General features: G+C 41.5%; 1 protein-coding gene and 1 pseudogene across 1 annotated transcript; both read left to right on the forward strand.

The window, feature by feature from the left end:
- Positions 1-1,057: 1,057 nt before the first annotated feature.
- On the forward strand, positions 1,058-3,876 carry LOC135550932 (small nuclear ribonucleoprotein Sm D2-like). Its single transcript, XM_064982184.1, has 3 exons — positions 1,058-1,165; positions 1,609-1,788; positions 2,724-3,876. Coding segments are annotated over exons 1-3 (366 nt in total). The 5' UTR covers positions 1,058-1,163; the 3' UTR covers positions 2,908-3,876.
- A 9,367-nt stretch (positions 3,877-13,243) lies between these two features.
- Positions 13,244-21,928, forward strand: part of LOC135550933 (vasodilator-stimulated phosphoprotein-like) — a 47,729-nt pseudogene continuing 39,044 nt past the window's right edge.

Raw genomic sequence — 21,928 nt, forward strand, 5'->3', positions numbered from 1 at the left:
GAGAGAAATAAATCCACTGAAACTGATTGCATTCTCTGATTTCAGAAAAATTTGAAAATGTTGCCATATTTCCTATTTCAATTCCATTATTAATCAATTCAATTATTAAACTTGTATGACACTTTTGTGTGAGAACAAGCCTACTACTGCTACATAGCCTAAATCAGGCAGAGATCATGTGGAGTCACACAAAGCACTGCATTTGCACATGTCAGTAGATCGTCTCTTGTGTGTGAGATGTGTGGACCAAGTCGGTTTAAACTTATTGATGACGATGAAAGACATAAAATACTCAAAGAACCAGCACAGATCCGCAGATACTACACTAGGTCTTATTTGCATAGTTAAATTTGCGCTGACCAGTCTGAACACGAAGGAAAGAGAGGGCATGTTTGACTGTTAAATATCTGTGTCTGCGGTGTGAGCCACGCCCTTAGCTAATTATTTTACTGAAAGGGATGAGAAAGAGAACTACATAGGTGACACCAGAGTGTGTGTGTGTGTGTGTGTGTGTGTGTGTGTGTGTGTGTGTGTGTGTGTGTGTGTGTGTGTGTGTGTGTGTGTGTGTGTGTGTGTGTGTGTGTGTGTGTGTGTGTGTGTGTGTGTGTGTGTGTGTGTGTGTGTGTGTGTGTGTGTGTGTGATATCACCGTTTCAAATGACATGCCAAAGAATGATGGTGCCTATGTTGTCAACTTTGTATCTGTAAAAGTGTCTGTTAAGGCGTTTTTTAAAACAAGATTTCACAATACTTCTTATATCTTGTTCAGTCATGATCATAGGGATGGATTACCACAAGATGAGTAGTCACAATGACATGCAATTTTCAGTACAATGCTAACCATAGGGCAAGGAAGGGTGACTGCAAAAACGGTTATGCTACCCATTGTTGCTATTTTGAGATCAATACGATACAAAACCTTAATTGACATGTATATCTCAATCAATACCTGAAATATATTTGGGGAGAAATTAATGAATGAGCTGTAGTGTAGTAGCATTTATACTCCTTGCCAGTAGATGCCGCCTCATTGTGTCCATTGTTAGGACTGCAGAGGAGCCTTTAATTTACCCGGAAGTATTTGGTATTTTTCGCGCAACGTTTTCAGTCCGAAATAATTTTCTCCTCATTCATTCAGAGCATAAATAACGCCAATTCACAAACATGTAAGTTCAAGAGTGCATTTGAGTATTCATTTAATGTATCAACTAAATGCGTTTGTTTTGCAATGTGTGCTGGGATTTGGTTGTAATGAGCTTGCTCAAAGTTTACTGAATCGTTCTTATACAGGCTAGCTAGCTAACGTTAGTGTGCTTGAATCTGAAGTGATCACGTTAGCTGCAAGTTATAGAGAGCTAGCTCGCTAACCATTGTTGATAGCTAAACAATAATGAGGGAAAGTTTAACTTTGTTACTCTTTCCCTTTGACCTCATCATTATGCAAGTTTTTGTCTAGTCTGATATTTCCTACAATTATCGACTTTGGGTCCTTGAAAAGAGCTAAATAAATCCCATATTATTAATATTTTGCACATTTGAGTTACCTAACTAATACCTATAGCTAGGTTTTAGATTATGCATTTTGACACATGTTATTTGGTCTTTCTAGGAGTTTGCTGAATAAACCCAAGTCTGAGATGACTCCAGAAGAGTTGCAGAAACGAGAGGAGGAAGAATTCAACACTGGACCACTATCTGTGCTCACCCAGTCCGTGAAAAGCAACACACAAGTCCTTGTCAACTGCCGCAACAACAAAAAGCTACTTGGACGAGTCAAAGCCTTCGACAGGTAATGAATTGAATGAGTAACTGAAAATGGCAGAAAATAAACTACTTTTCCATCACCTTCCAGATCATGACCTCATGTCTTGTTTGGATTATTCTATTACTTGGTTCCCAAAACCCATTTCAATTAGCATGTACACTGAACAAAAATATAAATGCAACATGTAAAGTGTTGGTGCCATGTTTCATGGGCTAAAATTAAAAAAAATCCCAGAAATGTTCTAAGCGCAACTAAAAGTGTATTTCAATCAAATTTTGTGGACAAGTTTGTTTACATCCCTCTTAGTAAGCATTTCGTCTTAGTCAAGATAATCCATCCACCTGACAGGTGTGGCATATCAAGAAGCTGATTTAACATGATCTTTACATAGGCGCACTTTGTGCTGGGGGCAAGGTCTCTTTAGAATGTGCAGTTTTGTCACAACACAATGCCACAGATGTTTTAAAGTTTTGGGGGAGTATGCAATTGGCATGCTGACTACAGGAATTTCCACCAGAGCTGTTGCCAGAGAATTGAATGTTTAATTTCTCTACCATAAGCTGCCTCCAACGTCGTTTTAGAGAATTTGTCAGTACGTCCAACCAGCCTCACAACCGCAGACCACGTGTAACCACGCCAGCCCAGGACCTCCACGTCTGGCTTCTTCAACTGCGGGATCATTTGCTGGAGGGTGCTGGGGAGTTTTCTGTCTCATAAAGCCATTTTGTGTGGAAAAACTAATTCTGATTGGCTGGGTCTGGCTACCAAGTGGGTGGGCCTATGCCCTCAAAGGTCAACCCATGGCTGCACCCATGCCCATTCATGTGAAATCCTTAGATTGGGGCTTAATGAAGTAGCCCTAAAATAAAGGGCCTTTATATAAACTGTAACTAAATTATTGCCTGTTGCGCTTTATATTTTTGTTCTGTATAATTTCACATTGTCTTCTCTCTATGTAGGCACTGCAACATGGTGTTGGAGAATGTGAAGGAGATGTGGACAGAGGTCCCGAAGAGTGGCAAGGGGAAAAAGAAGTCCAAGCCAGTGAACAAGGACCGGTACATCTCTAAGATGTTTCTGAGAGGGGACTCTGTCATTGTTGTGTTGAGGAACCCTCTTATCACTGGGACTGGGGGGAAGTAGACTGACATCTCACCCAAAGTCTGTACCACACTGGGTCATAATAATTAGTACACACCGTCCCGCCCCGTTTTGGTCAGTTTTCTTCTGTTTGGTTTCTAGTGAATACTACCCTGCTTTAGCTGAGAAACTACAAGAGCAGGGCAATGTTCATCAGGACACAATGTTGTGGAATGTTCAAGCCCCTTTTTAGAATGAGCAATCACATCAATCTAAAATGTTCCACAGCATTTGTCAAGTACATGAGATTGTTTTAGTTACTCTGTCTTTTCAATCTGTTTGCTCTCCACACCAGGGCTGCGTTCCACAGTCCACAATGTTGTGGAACATTTAGATATAAATATACAATGTGGAACAAACATGCGTCTCTGACATCTAGAAAAAGGATTCACGTCAGCTCTATTCATTACATTTCTATATTAAACGTTCCACAATGTTTGACTACTGAACGTGGCCCTGGGTCAAGTTCTGTAAGCATGACATGGAGAAACTCTTAGTAGTGGTGGTATTTCTCGAATACTTTGTTTTCCATTTTTAAATCTTTTATATTTCTGCGTAAAGCATTCGACTCAGAACTCGATCATGTATATTGGCTCTCTTTTAGTAAGGCCCAAGTTTTCAAAAAGTGCTCTGCAACAGGACATCAACTAAATCAGAATTGATTTCTTCCAACCTGTTAGAGTTGAGAGATTAGTTTAACCATATGTGACCTTAAGTTGCCCTTTTGAACATGACCCCTCTGTTTATGTTATGATTTAATATTGTTTGATATGATTCCAACATCCAACACACATAATGGAGAATAATATTATTGGCTGATCTTGTCATAGTTTTTCAAACTGCTGAATTTTGTACTCAAAGCTCCAATCTGATATCGGCCTGTATTATTGAGGCGGTGATAAAATTCCTACAAGGAACATATTGTTTTTTTCTCTTTGTTTAATATTTTAATAAACAAATTTTTGTTCTCTATCTCTGAAAACCATGCATTTAATGTAAATTAAGAAACTGCAAAACAGGCCATCTTGTGTGGAAGTGGCTTGATGGCCATGCAAGAAAGGACAAAATGGTTAATTACACAGTGTACAAAACATTAGGAACACCTGCTCTTTCCATTAGACCAGGGGTGTCAAAGTCAAATGGACGGAGGGCCAAATAAAAATTTTAGCTACAAGCCGAGGGCCGGACTGTTCGAATGTTCATTGAAAAATTTTTAAATGACGCATATAGTCTAGTGAACCTAATTGAACCTACTGAAAACCTAACAAATATATTCCAATATGATCAGATAAATAAAGCAATATTTTCTTATGGCTCTGTCAGTAATCTTTAATTTTCAACAGACACAAAAGACAAATTTCCTTTATATAAAAATCCCCATAACATGAACATTAAATGAAAGAAACCGGTATTCAAGGCACCATCAGTAGCCTATATTTTCTATTTTAGCAAAAGTGGGCTAAATTTACTTCAAAGAAAAAAACAATAATAGCAATTTTCTATCATCCACTCAACTGAAATATTTTTAAAATATAATTGGATTGAAATACAATAAAATAAAGTGCAAAAATCTATTAATCAAAAACAACACTTTGTTTAAGGAGAAGTAACATGCAGTGAAAACAAATATTAAACTTTAACTTTTAAACTTGAACTGAGTAAAAACTCTAAATATGTGATTGCACAGTAATGTTCACTTGTTTGAGGTTGAGGGTGATACTTGGTGGTGTCCCATCTTTTCCACAAGTTCATCAATGTTCGGGGTAAGGCTCTGAGCTGAGGAAATCCTCAGAATTGAGTGGAGGTGTTCAGCAGTAAGTCGACTTCTGTGTGATGTTTTGTTCAGGTTCATCAAAGAAAAAGTTGTTCACACAGGTATGTGCTGCCAAACATAGACAACGTTTGAGCAGCCTGGATGCGCAGCTGGGGCATTGTGTCGGGGAGGAAACGGGCGAACTCCGCAGCACCCACTGCCGCATATTTTGCCCTCAGTGCATCATTGCATTGGAGGTCAATCAACTCCATTTGGAGGTTTGGTGGTGAGCTTTCCACGTCAACAGCAAATGGGTTACCGAGCAGTTCCAACCTGCTTTTTTGTGCTTCAAAGTCAGCAAATCGGCGTCGAAAGTCAGCGGCAAGCATACCTATTTTATCAGCCAACTGTGCGCTCGGGAACGCACTGGTAGAGAGCTTCTCTTTCATGGTCTGGCAGCTGGGAAAGTGGCTCAAATTTTCTTTCCGCATCTGCGTCTCCCACAGAGTCAGTTTGGTTTTAAATGCCTTCACTGTACTGTACATATCAGAGATGACATGATCCCGACCCTGCAGCTGCAAGTTCATTGCATTCAGATGACTCGTAATGTCACACAGAAAAGCCATTTCACACAGAAACATTTCGTCTCGGAGTTGTGTTGTGTCTTTCCCTTTGCTGTCCAAGAACAGACAAATCTCCTCACGAAGCTCGAAACATCTTTGAAGCACCTTTCCCTGGCTTAGCCATCTCACCTCTGTGTGATAAGGCAAATCACCATGCTCCGTTTCTAACTCCGTCAGAAATGCCTTGAACTGGCGGTGATTCAAACCTTTGGCTCTGATAAAGTTAACTGTGCGTGATGATGCTCATTACATGCTCCATTTTCAAGGCTTTAAATAAATATTGAAATGAAGCAGCCTACTGCTCGGTGCGTCACCGTTGCATTGTGGGAAATGTAGTATTGGTGCGTGTAAAAGATCTGCGGGCTGCCGGCTTGCTGCGGTCTGCGGGCCGGTTCTAATAATAAATCAAGATCATCCCAGGGGCCGTAAAAAACCTTCTCGCGGGCCGGATGTGGCCCGCGGGCCTTGACTCTGACATATGTGCATTAGACTGACCAGGTAAATCCAGATGAAGGCTATGATCCCTTATTGAGAGAACCTGTTGAGTTCACCTCAATCAGTGTAGATGAAGTGGAGGATACGGGTTAAAGGATTTGTAAGCCTTGAGACATGGATTGTGTATGTGTGCCATTCAGAGGGTGAATGGGCAAGACAAAATATAAGTGCCTTTGACCGGGTATGGTAGTAAGTGCCAGGTGCAATGGTTTGATTGAGTCAAGAACTGCAACACTGCTGTGTGTTTCACACTAAACAGTTGCCTGTGTGTATGAAGGAGTTATTGACAACTGTGGGAAGTACTGGAGTCAACATGGCCAGCATCCCTGTGGAACGCTTTCGACACCTTGTAGTCCTTGCCCCAACAAATTGAGGCTGTTCTGAGGGCGAAGGGGGCTGCAACTCAATATTAGGAAGGTGTTCCTAATGTTTTGTACACTGTATAGAGTCTAAACTGTTGTAGGGAATGTTTAAGGTTATTGGTTAACCTCACATTTGTGGTAAAAGTAACACTTGGGTCCTTGCAAAGCCAGGAAATGGATGAGTCTCTCAGCCTTGAGCACAGTACAGCATGCAGAATGTGATATTTCAATGCCCTCTAGTGGTGGGCTAATCTGTATGGTATCACTGAGGATTTCTTACTAATGTTAGGTTTTGGTATACAGTACAGAAAAATAGACTAACAACACCACCACTCTTGTCAAGAGGGCGCAACAGCGTCTACTTTCTAATGCGGCTGAATAAATTCTGCATGCCTCCCCGGTTCCTCCAAATACATTACTACCGAATCACCATCGAGAGCGTCCTGACCGGTTACATCACGGCCTGGTATGGGTTTTAATCCATCCGAGACAGCAAGGCCCTCCAGTGGGAGGCTAAGATGGCCCAGTACATCACTGGAACCGTGCTCCCACCCATCCAGGACATCTACTCAAAACGGTGACTGAGGAATGCTCGCAGCATCATCAAGGACCCCACACACCAGCTGCTCTCTCCTTTACTGTCGGGCAGATGGTATCGGAGCATGAGGTCTGATACCAACAGGCTCAGAGATTCTATCTACTGCGGCTGAACAATTGAAATGGACTGACGCTGCACCTTAGCACACATGCACTCATGAACACACACATTTACAGTTGAAGTCGGAAGTTTACTTACACCTTAGCCAAATACATTTAAAGTCAGTTTTTCATAATTCCTGACATGTAATCCTAATAAAAATTCCCTGTCTTAGGTCAGTTAGGATCACCACTTTATTTTAAGAATGAAATGTCAGAATAATAACAGAGAGAATGATTTATTTAAGCTTTTCTTTCTTTCATCACATTCCCCATGGGTCAGAAGTTTACATAGACTCAATTAGTATTTGGTAGCATTGCCTTTAAATGGTTTAACTTGGGTCAAACATTTTGGGTAGCTTTCCACAAGCTTCCCACAATAAGTTGGGTGAATTTTGGCCCATTCCTCCTGACAGAGCTGGTGTAACTGAGTCAGGTTGCCCACCAATTTTCTATAGGATTGAGATCAGGGCTTTGTGATGGCCACTCCAATACCTTGACTTTGTTGTCCTTAAGCCATTTTGCCACAACTTTGGAAGTATGCTTGGGGTCATTGTCCATTTGGAAGACCCATTTGCGACCGAGCTTTAACTTCCCGACTGATGGCTTGATGATGCTTCAATATATCTACATCATTTTCCTTCCTGGTGATGCCATCTATTTTGTGAAGTGCACCAGTCCCTCCTGCAGCAAAGCACCCCCACAACATGATGCTGCCACCCTCGTGCTTCACGGTTGGGATGGTGTTCTTCGGCTTGCAAGCCTCCCCCTTTTTCCTCCAAACATAACAATGGTCATTATGGCCAAACAGTTCTATTTTTGTTTCATCAGACCAGAGGACAATTATCCAAAAAGTATGAGCTTTGTCCCCAGGTGCAGTTGCAAACTGTAGTCTGGCTTTTTTATGGCGGTTTTGGAGCAGTGGCTTCTTCCTTGCTGAGAGGCCTTTCAGGTTATATCGATATAGGACTCGTTTTACTGTGGATATAGATACTTTTGTACCTGTTTCCTCCAGCATCTTCACAAGGTCCTTTGCTGTTGTTCTGGGATTTATTTGCACTTTTCACACTGTTGTGTCTTTGGCTATGCCGGATTAAGTGATATGACATGCTATTCTAGAAAATAATTTCTCCGTAATTAATATTACCTGATTTGAGCTAATCATGTAAATGTAATTAACTAGAGAGTCGGGGCACCGCAAAATAATATTTATAGAGCTGTTATCTTCCGAATAAACTCTTAAAGACCTAGTAATATTTTACATCAATAGCAGTCAATATTAATCGTCACCTTAATTCAGTCTCATCTGAAAGTTGTACATTTTTGGTTATCTTTGTGAACCCTGGCTAACAAGTTGAATCATGAAACAAAATTGGATTTAAATATTTATTAACTAAATACCTAACTAATCACACAGAATTACACATACATATAATTAATCATAACTTGATTACAAATTCCGTCATAAAGGAAAACGTCCCTAGCAGGCGGAACAGATATGACAGCTTGTTACACAAAAGAAAAGGGGCTGGGTTTGAGTGAAAGTGCGGGAAGACTGAGGAACAAAGGGCGAAGCTGTGCTATTGTAAATACAGTATCTTATGCATTCTAGATTACCGCCCATTTGGAAAAGGAAAATGCAATAAATATTTACTCTGAGCTGCGCTTCGGTAGGTTGGTGGTAGATTGAAGGCCGTGTTGCCAAACCGAGTCCTTTGAAGAATGTCTCTGGTGGTCAATTGGATAAGTTGTAGTAATGTCTTTGTGTGATAGACGGGGTACTCTGTCTATTCCTTCCTAACCCTCGTTTGCAGCTGCTGTTGCTAACTCAACGGCTAGGAGATATCACTTCCGTAGTGAATAAGAGTTCAAAGTTCATACCATTCGCAACCAAAGCTCACGCTGATGTGGCTTCGTTCTGTAGTTATTATCGGACCGTCGTCCTCACTGTTCCTCGGAACAGGAGGTTATATTGTCGTCAAGGCTTTATATAGGAAGGGAGAGGAGGGTGTGTTTGAAACGTTTTATAGCCCATGTCCCTTCGCAGGGGCAGGCCACTGATTGAGCAGAGCCCTACCTTATGAAAACCCAAATCTCACATTTTAGAAGCTAAAATCACATTTCATCCCATCACGAATAATTTCATATTCAAGCATTTAAATTGAACAACAATTCCATGTGAATCCGATAACTCTGATGTGTAGACATTCCACTGTAGAGTTTGTCATCTTATCATTGATGAGAATGTCTCAGATGCAAACCGAACTGACATCATATTCATTAAGTACCACCGCATATGTTCAATTGGTCAGATGACCAGAATATCGTTTATTTCCCCCCACCTTCTGATGTTCGCAGAATCTCTATGTTAACCAAGGGTTTTGAAAATGTAACATCAGTAGGATAGAGAGAGGAAAAAGGGGGGTAAGAGGTATTTATGACTGTCATAAACCTAACCCCAGGCCAACATCATGACAACACCAAAGTACATTCATCTCTAGGACACAGAACACATCTCCTTCCTGAGCAGTATGATGGCTGCGTGGTCCCATGGTGTTTATTCTTTCGTACTATTGTTTGTAGAGATGAATGTGGTACCTTCAGGTATTTGGAAATTGCTCCCAAGGATGAACCAGACTTGTGGAGATCTACAAAAAAAATTCTGAGGTCTAGGCTGATTTAATTTGATTTTCCCATGATGTCAAAGCAAAGAGGCACTGAGTTTGAAGGTAGGCCTTGAAATACATCCACAGGTAAACCTCCAATTGACTCAAATTATGTCAATTAGCCTATCAGAAGCTTCTAAAGACATGACATCATTTTATGGAATTTTCCAAGCTGTTTTAAAGGCACAATCAACTTAGTGTATGTAAATTTCTGACCCACTGGAATTGTGATACAGTGAGTTATAAGTGAAATAATCTGTCTGTAAACAATTGTTGGAAAAATGACTTGTGTCATGCACAAAGTAGATGTCCTTACCGACTTGCCAAAAGTATAGTTTGTTAACAAGAAATTTGTGGAGTGGTTGAAAAGCGAGTTTTAATGACTCCAACCTAAGTGTATGTAAACTTCCGAATTCAACTGTATAGACATTCATTCTACACACACATCACAACTTCTGCTATACGTGTTATTATACTGCTCAATTTATACACTTGCCCCCAACCTTCCCCAATACAGGTGTAAATATTGGACTATAAATTGTGCATTCCTGTATTATAATAAATGCTAACATGTTTATTCTATTCTAATGTCATTTACTTTGTATTCTCATCTTTTATTATTTAGTGTTGCATTGACGAGAAGGAACCTGCAAGTAGCATTTATTTGGACGATGTATACCATGTGTATCCCGTACATACAACTATGGAACCCTAACCTGTTCACCGGACGTGCCACCTTGTCCCGGACCTGCTGTTTTCGACTCTACCGCTCCAGCAGTCTCTAACTCTGAATGCTTGGCTATGAAAAGCCAACTGACATTTACTCCTGAGGTGCTGACCTGTTGCACCCTCTACAACCACTGTGATTATTATAATTATTTGACCCTGCTGGTCATCTATGAATGTTCAAACATTTTGGCCATATACTGTTATCATCTCAACCCAGCAAAGCCAGAAGAGGACTGGCCACCCCTCAGAGCCTGGTTCCTCTTTAGGTTTCTTCCTAGGTTCTAGCTTTTCTGGGGAGTTTTTCCTAGCCACCGTTCTTCTACATCTGCATTGCTTGCTGTTTGTGGTTTTAGGCTGGGTTTCTGTACAGCACTTAGTGACATCGGCTGATATTAAAAGGGCTTTATAAATACATTTGATTGATTGATTGAATACAATTTGAACTTATTTTTCCCATTTTTACCACATCACTTTTTAGAATGTTAATATATAGCCTAATCATTGGACAAATGTCATTTCAGTAAGTATTTTCCGTTTTTGAAGTACCCATGCATAAATTACCCAATTTTTCAGTAAACAGGAAGGTTTTTTGTGTGAAGATGTCCAGGAAAGGATATGAAAGCCTCAAATTTCAAAACTCTAAAAACACTGTTGGTGCAATACATTTGACATTTGCTGCAGAGCATAGCCATAGACATTTGTTGGCACGATAATGTTCTCGTTCGTGGCTACACAGTCTCCCATCTCTTTTCCCCATATGTGACTTCATTTCAGGCTTGTAAATTGTACTTTCATCTCATTCTCATTGAGGGCCAGTAAGTGACAACTAAAATGCTAAGTGGATTTCCATAGTATGTTTTGCCAACATAAGCATCCTTCTATTTTTATATGTTCATGTTGAGTAGTAATAGGCCTATCAATAACCCCGGTCCTAGAGTGTGCATGCACGTATTGTTCTACCTCTAACCTGATTCAACAAGACCCTGACTATTTGAATCAGGTGTGTTTTAGTGCTGTGCTCTCCTAAAATTCTACAATAAAGAATACATTCTCTACCTTAATTAACAAATGTTTTAATTCCAAAAAAACATGGTAAGCCATGGGTGAAAAAGCTTACTTAGGCAAGGGAAAGTCTATTTGAACCCAGTCTGCAATACCTACACGTTTCAACTAGACAACCATAGTCCCTGTGCCCAAGAATGCCAAGGTAACTTGTCTAAATGATTAGCACCTGGTAGCATGCACATCTGTAGTCATGAAATGCTTTGAAAGGCTGGTCATGGCTCACATCAACACCATCATCCCAGAAACCCTGGACCCACTCCAACTCGCATACTACCCAACAGATCCACAGATGATGCGATCTCTATTGCACTCCACACTGCCCTTTCCTACCTGGACAAAAGGAACACCTACAGTATGCGAGAATGCTGTTCACTGACTACAGCTCAGGATTTAACACCATAGTGCCTTCCAAGCTCAGGACCCTAGGACTAAACACCTCCCTCTGCAACTGGTCCCTGGACTCTCTGACGAGCCACCCTAAGTTGGTAAAGGTAGGCAACAACACATCCGCCACGCTGACCCTCAACTTGGGGGCAACTCAGGGGTGCGTGCTTAGTTCCCTCCTGCACTCCCTGTTCACCCACGATTGTGTGGCAAAGCACAACTCCAACATCATCATTAAGTTTGCCGACGACAAGATGGTGGTAGGCCGCTTGGTATGGCAACTGCTTGGCATCTGACCGTAAGGTGCTACAGATGGTAGTGCATATGGCACAGTACATCCCTGGGGCCAAGCTCCCTGCCATCCAGGACCTCTATACCAGGCGGTGTCAGAGGAAGGCCCTAAAAATGGTCAGACTCTAGCCACCGAATTCAAAGACTGTTCTTTTTGCTACCGCACAGCAAGTGGTACCGGAGCACCTAGTCTGGGACCGAAAGGCTCCTGAACAGCTTCTACCCCCAAGCCATAAGACTGCTGAACAGTTAATCAAATGTCTACCCTGATTATTTGCAGGACCCCATTTTTATTTGCACGGACTTTCTTGCACGTGCTCTATGCACACTTACTGGACTCTACCCACACACTCACACATACTACACTGACACTCCAATACACACACACTATATATGCTCACACACCTAAAACACACATGCACATTTATGCCACACCCACTCACATACACTGCTGCTACTCTCTATTATTGATCCTGATTGTCAAGTCACTTTTACCACTACCTACATGTACATATTACCTTGAATACCTCAACTATCTTGTACGCTTGCACATTGACTCAGTACTAGGACTCCTGTATATCATCTCCTTATTGTTATTTTATTGTGGTAGAATTTTTGGCTGACTTTTCTTACTTTATAACTCTGCATTGTTGGGAAAGGAAGGCTCATAAGTAAACACCTCACGGTAAAGTCCACCTGCTGTATTCAGCGCACGTGACAAATACAATTTGATTTGAATAGGCTCAAGTGAACAGCAACAATGGGCGTTCAGATCAACGCGAAATCTGTGCGCCACGTGAAAGAAAATAGTTCCCCATTCAAATCGTAGCCCCTTTAGCACGATCCAAAACAATCTCTCCCTCTGTTTCAGGAGTAAACTTCAGTAGTTGAATAGAAGCGGTGTGGCCTGAGGAGGGATGGTGATAGGATTTGACAAGTTTGCCCCACTACATTCAGTCATCCATTGAAAGATGTTCCTTTGAATGAGGGGTGTACTCCGATTATGTTGGAAAGGTTTCGTGTGTTGCAAAACGTTTTGCTACAGAAATCGTTTACTCCAAACTAAAAACCTTTTGCAACGAAAACGAGAGTTTCTAGTTGACAGATTCAGGTAGGCCCCTCCCCGTTAAGGTCCATTTGCTCGGTTTGCTTCCTTTTGGTTGTTAAGCGGTAAATGGCCTACGTCATTAGACGTCATTAGACGTAGGCCTAATGAATACACCCGGCGGTGCAATCATTATTCCAAAACGTTTTGCCACGGAAACCTTTTACTCCAAACGGAAATACCGCGAGAGTTTCAATTGGACAAATGCATGTAAATCCCTCCCCGTTTCGTTCTGTTTGGTTCCTAGTGTATACACCCCTGGAAATTGTCGTGGTGTGTGCTGCTGTCTACTTCGCCCATTCGTGCACAGCCCGATTAGGGTGGCAAGATTGGTACATGTGTGTATCACATTTTTACCATCGTTATATCTTATGTCTTCTATTTTTCCACACCGGCTTCTCATCGGAAACCAAACATCTAGCTTGGGAGAGAAGATTTGCAGTCTCGCCAAACAATGAGGTAAGGGCGTGGAAAATCTGATCTGTGCACTTGCCTGTTTTGTTTCGATATTCTATAATGTTACAATTTCGCGTTTGCAACCTTGATGTTAATTGTCGTGATTCTTTTTTTTATAAAGGAACACATTGTATCCTCACAATGGTAGAATTTCCCGTGTCATTTATTTTTTCTTCTCAAAATGACAAAATGGTCAACAAAAGAGGCTACGAACATGATTTATGGTTCGGCTATGCACATGTGGGGCATAGCATTAGCAAAATAGTGTGAACGTAGACTACCGGTGTTTTATACCTATCTGAAAACATGACCATACTCAGGCTGCTGCAGATGTAGGCCAATTTATCATATTTAGACGACTGGTTATAACCCGCCCCCATACAGTGTAGTTTGTAGCCTATCTCAAGGGGAAAATATTTGCAATGTCACATTTTCTCCAGTAGCTTAGATTCTAGCTTTCAGCCAAGTTATGGTCCAAACGTAAGCTTCTTATTATACAAAATTCTGATTTAAAAACAACTCGCTGTGGCACTTCGCTAACTCAACTTCTTGAAGATGTTGACACTATGGCCTTGATAATAGGATGTAGGCCAGGGATCATCAACTAGCTCTTGATCATTCATGACTCTCCGTTCCATTACATTACACATATGAGTCATTGGCCGAAGGCATTTTCTTTAGGGGGGAGTTTTAAGAATCGCGACGCTCGGTCTGAACATCGCTTGGGGTATGGTTTTTGGAAAGGATCTTTCATATCAGCAATAAATCATTTTCGAAAACAAAAGGTTACCTTGATACACACCTTTTTATATGGTCAGGGTTCCCACACCGCAATATTTTAATCTTTAAAGCGCTTGTTTACGGAAAACAGACGACTACTTGTGCAATTAGCTACCTGCATCTCCGAACTCCTGTGTGTAAATAGAAGAGACTCCATAAACGTGTTGTCACTGAGAAATACTTTCGGCTGAAACTGTTGAAACAGTAAGTGTGTATTTTGCATTTGTGAAATTATTTTGATGTTATATGAAAGTAGATGGATTTGTTTATATATCCGTACCACAATTGAGAATCGGTTCACGTTTAGATGGGGTGTTTTGGCTGTTTTTGCTTCCGGGGAGCCAATTCGACGCTTAGAACATATAATGTCCTTGAACTAAGAAGTATCGTTAGGCACATTTGGTCCAATATTGGGTTAATCATCAACTAGATTCAGCCGCAGGTCGATTTTTAAAATTTTCTTAATTGGAAGGTCAGGGGTCAGAACATAATTACAAATAACTTGTACTCTGCAAGAAGCCCAAACAAATATATCTGACTAAAACATAATCCTTTCAAACCTTGCGTACATTTGTATACGATCACCTTTATCTCTCTGTTCTGCGTGGGAATACTTTGGAACAGATTTCCTAAATTAAATTCACTTTGAACCAGGGAGGTCACTAGGGCCTGGGTTTCGTGGCTTGAGCCCGAAATAATTTTGGGTCAGCCCAGAATCTTTGGCGCTCCTGCTATGGTGTAAAAAAAAATGATTGCGTCGCTTAGTTCATTTAGCTATGGTTCCGTGAAACTCAATTCATCCAACCTTTCTAATCCGCCACTTTTCAGAATGGTGCCATGTCTAGCAAGATGACTTAATGATTCCTTAGTATTATACATAACAAACCGATTCTAATAGCATGATAATGTTCGGCTACTCTTATACTAAAACACCACGTAATTGCTGAAATTTTGAATATGCTTTGATTGAAACAAAATACAGGTGGCTGTGTTAAACTCCATCTTCTCTAACATTCGATTAAACCGTAGTTAGGCTGATTAACCTAGGTCATTCAAGAGGATCGAAATGCATATTTCCATTAAATTGATTGGGATCAAATGGTTGGCAATCATGCAGCATGGACGTTTCACCTGTACTACTTGAAGAATTAGCATTCAAGATTGACAGTGATCACTTAAGGTCAGCCTAATTTTGTGTTTTAGGATTTAAAAAATATAACATTTTCATTGTGCCACGTATGGACATAGGCAATGGTGCAATTTGGATGTATGTATTGTATGTATATTCTAAGATTATTTTATTCAATAGGCTACATGTCGGCACCAACATTCATTCAGAAATGATGATGTAATTATACTAAATAATTATGCTCTGGTAGGCTACCTAAACAAACAGCACTTCACCACTGGTTATAATGTCAATAATAATAGATGTAAAACAATTTCCAAGTGTGGTCAACTGATAATTCCAGCACGGTTTTGATTGGGACAGCATCATTGCACTACTTTTGGACAAGCATGGGAACTCCACTTGATAAATAAATCAATGTCAGATTTTTGTTTTCACTTCATCTCTGTTTGGATATTTGGTTTTAGAATTAGGCTGGGAAATCTTAGCTAAATTGAGGTGAGTGATCATTAGTCAAACAATTAAAAGCAATGCAGATCTTCTCTACACACACATTACACCTATAGCCTACCTAATGAGCTTCCCTGATGTTTTCCTTTTCTGATGCATTTCAGTCACTTAGCCTACTTATGCAAATGCACATTTTTTTACACTATTCCCATATGCTATTGAAGTCATCTGACATCTTTGTTGGCTAGGCTACTTGCTCATAGATAATTTAAAATGTTATTGTAACAGTAGGACAACCAACTAAATAACCTCCATATGGGGTTACCGACCACATTCTAATAATAAGTGTTGATTATTTGGCCTTGTGGAAAATTGCTGTAGATTGTGTTTTGTCCTATAGTCCTACAGTCGGGAGTCCCGCAATTGGGCAGCCCGCGTAGCAAATATCAAACATGCTTATTGTTGATGTGGTTGTCAGTGAACAGCAGGTGGCCGCTAAAAGGTCTTTTGCAATATTTCAAAATACAATTGTGGGAAAGAACAGTTTGGATATGTGAGTGCCAATGGAAAGTTGGTGGACTAATTTCCTCATATTTTGTCCACTCTTTTCATGAGCCTATGCTATTGGTTGCACTTAAGAAATGGGTCATTCATTTTATTGATCTTAGTATGTCAATGTCAAAGTAGCCTGTAATTTTGGTCATTTGTGTGGTGTAAAAGATGATAATTTTGTAATGTAATATGATGTCGAATTGCAGGAAATTATTTTAGAAAAGGCCATTTTTTTTCTTGGACCTGCAAACCCCTCAGACTCTGGTCTTCAGGACTGATCCCCAAATGTTATGAAACTCTGGTGACAGTCCTGCTCGGAGCTGATTTGCTGGTGTCTTTAGTCTTTTATAAAAACATATTTTTATTTTTTAGCTCTGGTAACTTGGGGTGCCAAATAAAATCGCCTGCAGGCCACCTGTTGGGCAACCCTGATCTAGGCTATGTTAACATCATAATGCTAGTGTGTAGGAATACTGCAGGGTATGTGCAATTGCTTTTCTTACACTTAAAGTATTTCTTCACAACGGGAGAGACTAAATGCATTTGCGTTGTTATACAGAAAGGAAATGGACGTGCCACTGCAGTGTGCACCTATCCAAGCCAGAGTGAGGTGAGTGTGTATCTCCCCCATAAGGTTGGACCTCAGAGGTCAGGTCATCCTTTAGAGTTCATTACTATCCCAGCAGCTGTGGTGTAATGGTGTGAGCAGAGACCCTCTCTCAGCCAGCTATAGAGGATGAATGCAGAAGCCTAATCCCTGAGGTATCAGCGGAGAAGGCCCCAAAGCTCCCCACCAGAGTGGGAATCAGGTTCCATTAACACTCATCCTTGATTACATGACATCATGTGCAGACTAATGTCATAACCCCCAGGAAATGCTGCCAGTAAATGAAATTCAACCTGATGGACATGTCAATAGATAAAGTAGTGGATGGATGATAATGCTGTCTGAGAAGCAGGTATCCTGTGATAGGGACAGTTTCCTGGATACAGATTAAGCCTAGTCCTGGACAAAAAAGCTTGCTCAATTTGAAATAGTCCAGGACTAAGCTTAAACAGCGTCCAAGAAACAGTCCCAAATGTCAGATTTAGTCAACCATCTATCTACTGATGCAAAGTTTGCATCTGCTGTTTTCAAGAGAGGGGAAGAAACCTAAAAGGAAGGAAGTACAAAGGGTGAAACAGGCTGAGAGAAGGACTCATGCTAATGTATAAATGTTAGTTTCATTACTTACAATATAGTAAACTATCCCATAAGACTCAAATGATCACTTTGCCATTAAAAAAATGTTTCATAAACTTGACTGAAGGGGATGTATGGCGAACAGACAGATGGGAAAGGATGAGGAACGAAAGGCTGATTGTGAGAGATGTCAGCACATTAACATCACTTATAGCTGCAGAGTCTTTCAGTATGTGGCTGTCAGTGAGGTGACCGTGGTTAGTCACACACATTAAAAATAGCTGTCACTCATGCCTCTCCTCAGGACTGGTGGCTCGCTCTCTCACCCGCACACACACCTCTGCAGTACAACAGACAGACACAGTCTCACATGCCACTATACACTATTATGGACACACAAACACACAAAGGGTGGGGGACATTTCTGTCTGAGTTGATACAACTTTTCCAGTTATTTCTAAAGTCATGAGCCAGGGATTGAAGGTGTGAGGCGCTTGAATTCTGTCTTTCTATTTTTAAATACATCTTGCTTCTCTATTTCTGCCTATGAGTGTCTCGGTGCCTTCGGTTTTCACGTTATTATAGCGATAGCCTTTATACTGGTAGCTAGCAAGGTGAAAAGACACTAGGCTATTACTCGCTATCCATTATAGGTACATACAGAAAGCCTGTCTTTCTTGAATTGTAAAGTTAGTTTGAAGGTGGAGTTGTGAGTGTTTGTATAATGCTCTATAGGTTGGAATATTCTGTCTCTATGCATTTATTTGTTTTCAGAGTGAAGTCAGTGTCTGGCTGAAACACTGTGTCACCCAGGCCACATTCATAGTTGGCAATAGGAGTTGGCTATACAGCACGAACAGACCAGTGACCTGGCTAGAGTGAGTCAGGGTGTGAGTTGGCTCATTTAATGCTAGCTCTGGTTCCTCTTTTTTGGGGTGAGCCTCAATACTCAGAAGTGGCTTCATCTCCTTGTCTCCTCTACTTTATTCTGCACTGATCTGAAAGTATTTGAGAGCCGTAAATGCAATATGATGGATGACCTGCCAGGGTTGTGTTCAGTACGCCACGCAGCAGAAAACATTTTAAAAACGTTTTGCAACAGAACTCAAATGAGAACTACTTATTGGATATATCCAGGTAGTCTATCGCTGTTTCAGTCACAAACCAGGTATTTCTAATCCAGCTTTCTGAAATACAGACAAAAGGAAGGAGCTAATGAAAGGAAACCTCTAAATTATTACAAACGATCTTGGAAACCTCTACAAAAATATCATGATCTTTGACTCACCCTTTTAGAGGAACGATGGTGGCCAGCTGGTTTCTGTTATCTCAGTGCTACAACTACTGACAACCATACACATCAATCGTAATCTTTTATGACACCCACCTTCTAACCTTCTTCACCTTCTAACCCACCTTCTATATTTCCCCACTTGTAATATAAATATATATTTCTTTGAAAGCAATTTTGGTGCATTGTATTAACTTTGTAATAAACCAAACTATAGACCATTTCCATGGTCTATAACCCAACCAAGCCGCACTGCTTCTTAACAGTGCGCATCCAACCCGGAAGCCAGCCACACCAATGTGTCGGAGGAAACACGTGCACCTGGCAGCCTTGGTTAGTGCGCACAGCGCCCGGCCCGCCACAGGAGTCGCTGGTGCGCGGTGAGACAAGGATTTCCCTACCAGCCAAACCCTCCCTAACCCGGACAACGCTAGGCCAATTGTGCGTCGCCCCACGGACCTCCCGGTCGCGGCCGGTTGCGACAGAGCCTGGGCGCGAACCCAGAGTCTCTGGTGGCACAGCTGGCGCTCTGGAGGCCCTCATTTCTATGGTCTATTGATGAGGTTTATGACTAAAGTGCATGGAGATGGAATTTTCTTAACCTAGAGGCAGGCATGGCTATCCGGTTTATGACATTGAACAAAAACAACAACTCAATATTAGGAAGGTGTTTTTAATGTTTGGTTTACTCAGTGTGGTTTGTTTTATATTTATAAGAGCTGATAAGAGCTAACCCAGTGTGTTTGAAAGCATTCTCCAGTGAACAAGGCTCCGGAGTGAAATGTCCCCTAGTAGGTACAGATCTAGGATCAGATCTGGACCTAACCTTAACCATCAGTGGGGGAAATGCTTAACTCACTCAAGATCAGCATCTAGGCAACTTCACCCTAATGCTCACCCAGTGTGTTTGATAGCATGCATTCCCCTAGTGAGCAGGAAGTTGCAGTGGCACCAACACTGAATTTGTGTCTACACTCCACTCATCGCATGTCTCATTCTGTAGCCGCTCCATCAACTATTTTCACACCTCTACCACCATCTGGCAATGTCTCTGTGTCTCTCAACTAGTGTCTGACTGCTTGCGTGTGCGCACATGAATGTGTACTTCCTGTCTAAGCTTAGACACGAAGACAAAACCGCGTGAAAGTGATGATATGACCTCTCAGTAGCATACAGCACATTTGGCCTTGGATATGTTCTGAGCAGAACGCTAAATCTGTCAGTACTCGAAGATCAAGTCAACACTGTAGTTGAGTCAGGCTCTCTGATTTACATTGAGAGAACTGAAAGTAAGCACTAAACACACTTGCCGCTGTTCTTAGACACGTTCAATAACTTTAGTGGCTCTGCTATTGTATGTGGGTGTTTCAATTACCTGTGTGTCTTTGTTTGTGTGTCTCTGTCAGACTTTCTATGCAGCACTGGTGTGTTTGTGTGTGACCTGTGTTTGTTGTCACTGCTGCAGGGCTGGACACACACACACACACACACAGTGTCCACAGGCACCATGGGTTCTGTAAACAAACTCAACACCAGATACAGAACAACTCCTAGAAACCAAGAGAGGTGGAGGGAGGGAGATGTGGGTGAAAACAGGGAAAATGGGTTGAGTTGAAAGGCACACACACACGTGAGGAACAGGAATTTGCACAGCCTTTAGGTAGACCTGAGCATCAGATACTGTTTTTAGTCTTCAGCCCTTTCATATCTGACTGCATATTACAGTTGATTTTTGTCACCTTGTTGTTTTTCAGATAGCCTTTTAGGTTAAAGGGTGTCTCCGAAACAGTTATGCAGTCATGTCATGATTTTTCATTAAAAGACCTTCAGAATTTAGGTTGATGTCATAATGTTTTTGTTTATCACTGTATTCAATCAAATGCCTGTCAGATAATGTAGCATAATAGATGGCAGAAATTCTCTGCCTAATTGAGGTAGATTGAAATAAGATTAAATCCCACCACCTCGGAACATAATGCCTTCTGTGTGTGCCTGTGTGCATGCTTTTTGGATGTTTTTTTGGGGGGGTGCATATCCTGGTGTACATTTGACGTTTGCACCTTTTGTGTGTGTATGCCTGTCTGTATGCCTGTGTGTATGCCTGTGTGTATGCCTGTGTATGTTTACAGTGTGTATGCCTTTGTATATGCCTGTGGCGATAGATATGCCTGTGTGTGTAGATATGCCTGTGTGTGTAGATATGCCTGTGTGTGTAGATATGCCTGTGTGTGTAGATATGCCTGTGTGTGTGTGTAGATATGCCTGTGTGTGTGTAGATATGCCTGTGTGTGTGTGTAGATATGCCTGTGTGTGTGTGTAGATATGCCTGTGTGTGTGTGTGTATATGCCTGTGTGTGTGCCTGTGTGTGTGTGCCTGTGTGTGTGTGCCTGTGTGTGTGTGCCTGTGTGTGTGTGCCTGCCTGTGTGTGTGCCTGCCTGTGTGTCTGTGTGTCTGTGTGTGCCTGCCTGTGTGTCTGTGTGTGCCTGCCTGTGTGTCTGTGTGTGTGTATGCCTGTGTGTGTGTGTGTGTGTGTATGCCTGTGTATGTTTACAGTGTGTATGCCTTTGTATATGCCTGTGGCGATAGATATGCCTGTGTGTGTATATATGCCTGTGTGTGTGTGTGTGCCTGCCTGTGTGTGTGCCTGCCTGTGTGTGTGCCTGCCTGCCTGTGTGTGTGCCTGCCTGCCTGTGTGTGTGTGTATATGCCTGTGTGTGTGTGTATATGCCTGTGTGTGTGTATATGCCTGTGTGTGTGTATATGACTGTGTGCCTGTGTGTGTGTGTATATGCCTGTGTGTGTGTATATGCCTGTGTGTGTGTGTATGCCTGTGTATATGCCTGTGTGTATGTTTACAGTGTGTATGCCTTTGTATATGCCTGTGTGTGTGTATATGACTGTGTGCCTGTGTGTGTGTATATATGCCTGTCTGTGTGTGTGTGTGACTGTGTGTGTGTGTGTATGACTGTGTGTGTATATGCCTGTGTGTGTGTGTATGCCTGTGTGTGTATGT

Source organism: Oncorhynchus masou, chromosome 12, assembly GCF_036934945.1.
Source record: "Oncorhynchus masou masou isolate Uvic2021 chromosome 12, UVic_Omas_1.1, whole genome shotgun sequence".
In the NCBI taxonomy this organism is placed as follows: domain Eukaryota; kingdom Metazoa; phylum Chordata; class Actinopteri; order Salmoniformes; family Salmonidae; genus Oncorhynchus; species Oncorhynchus masou.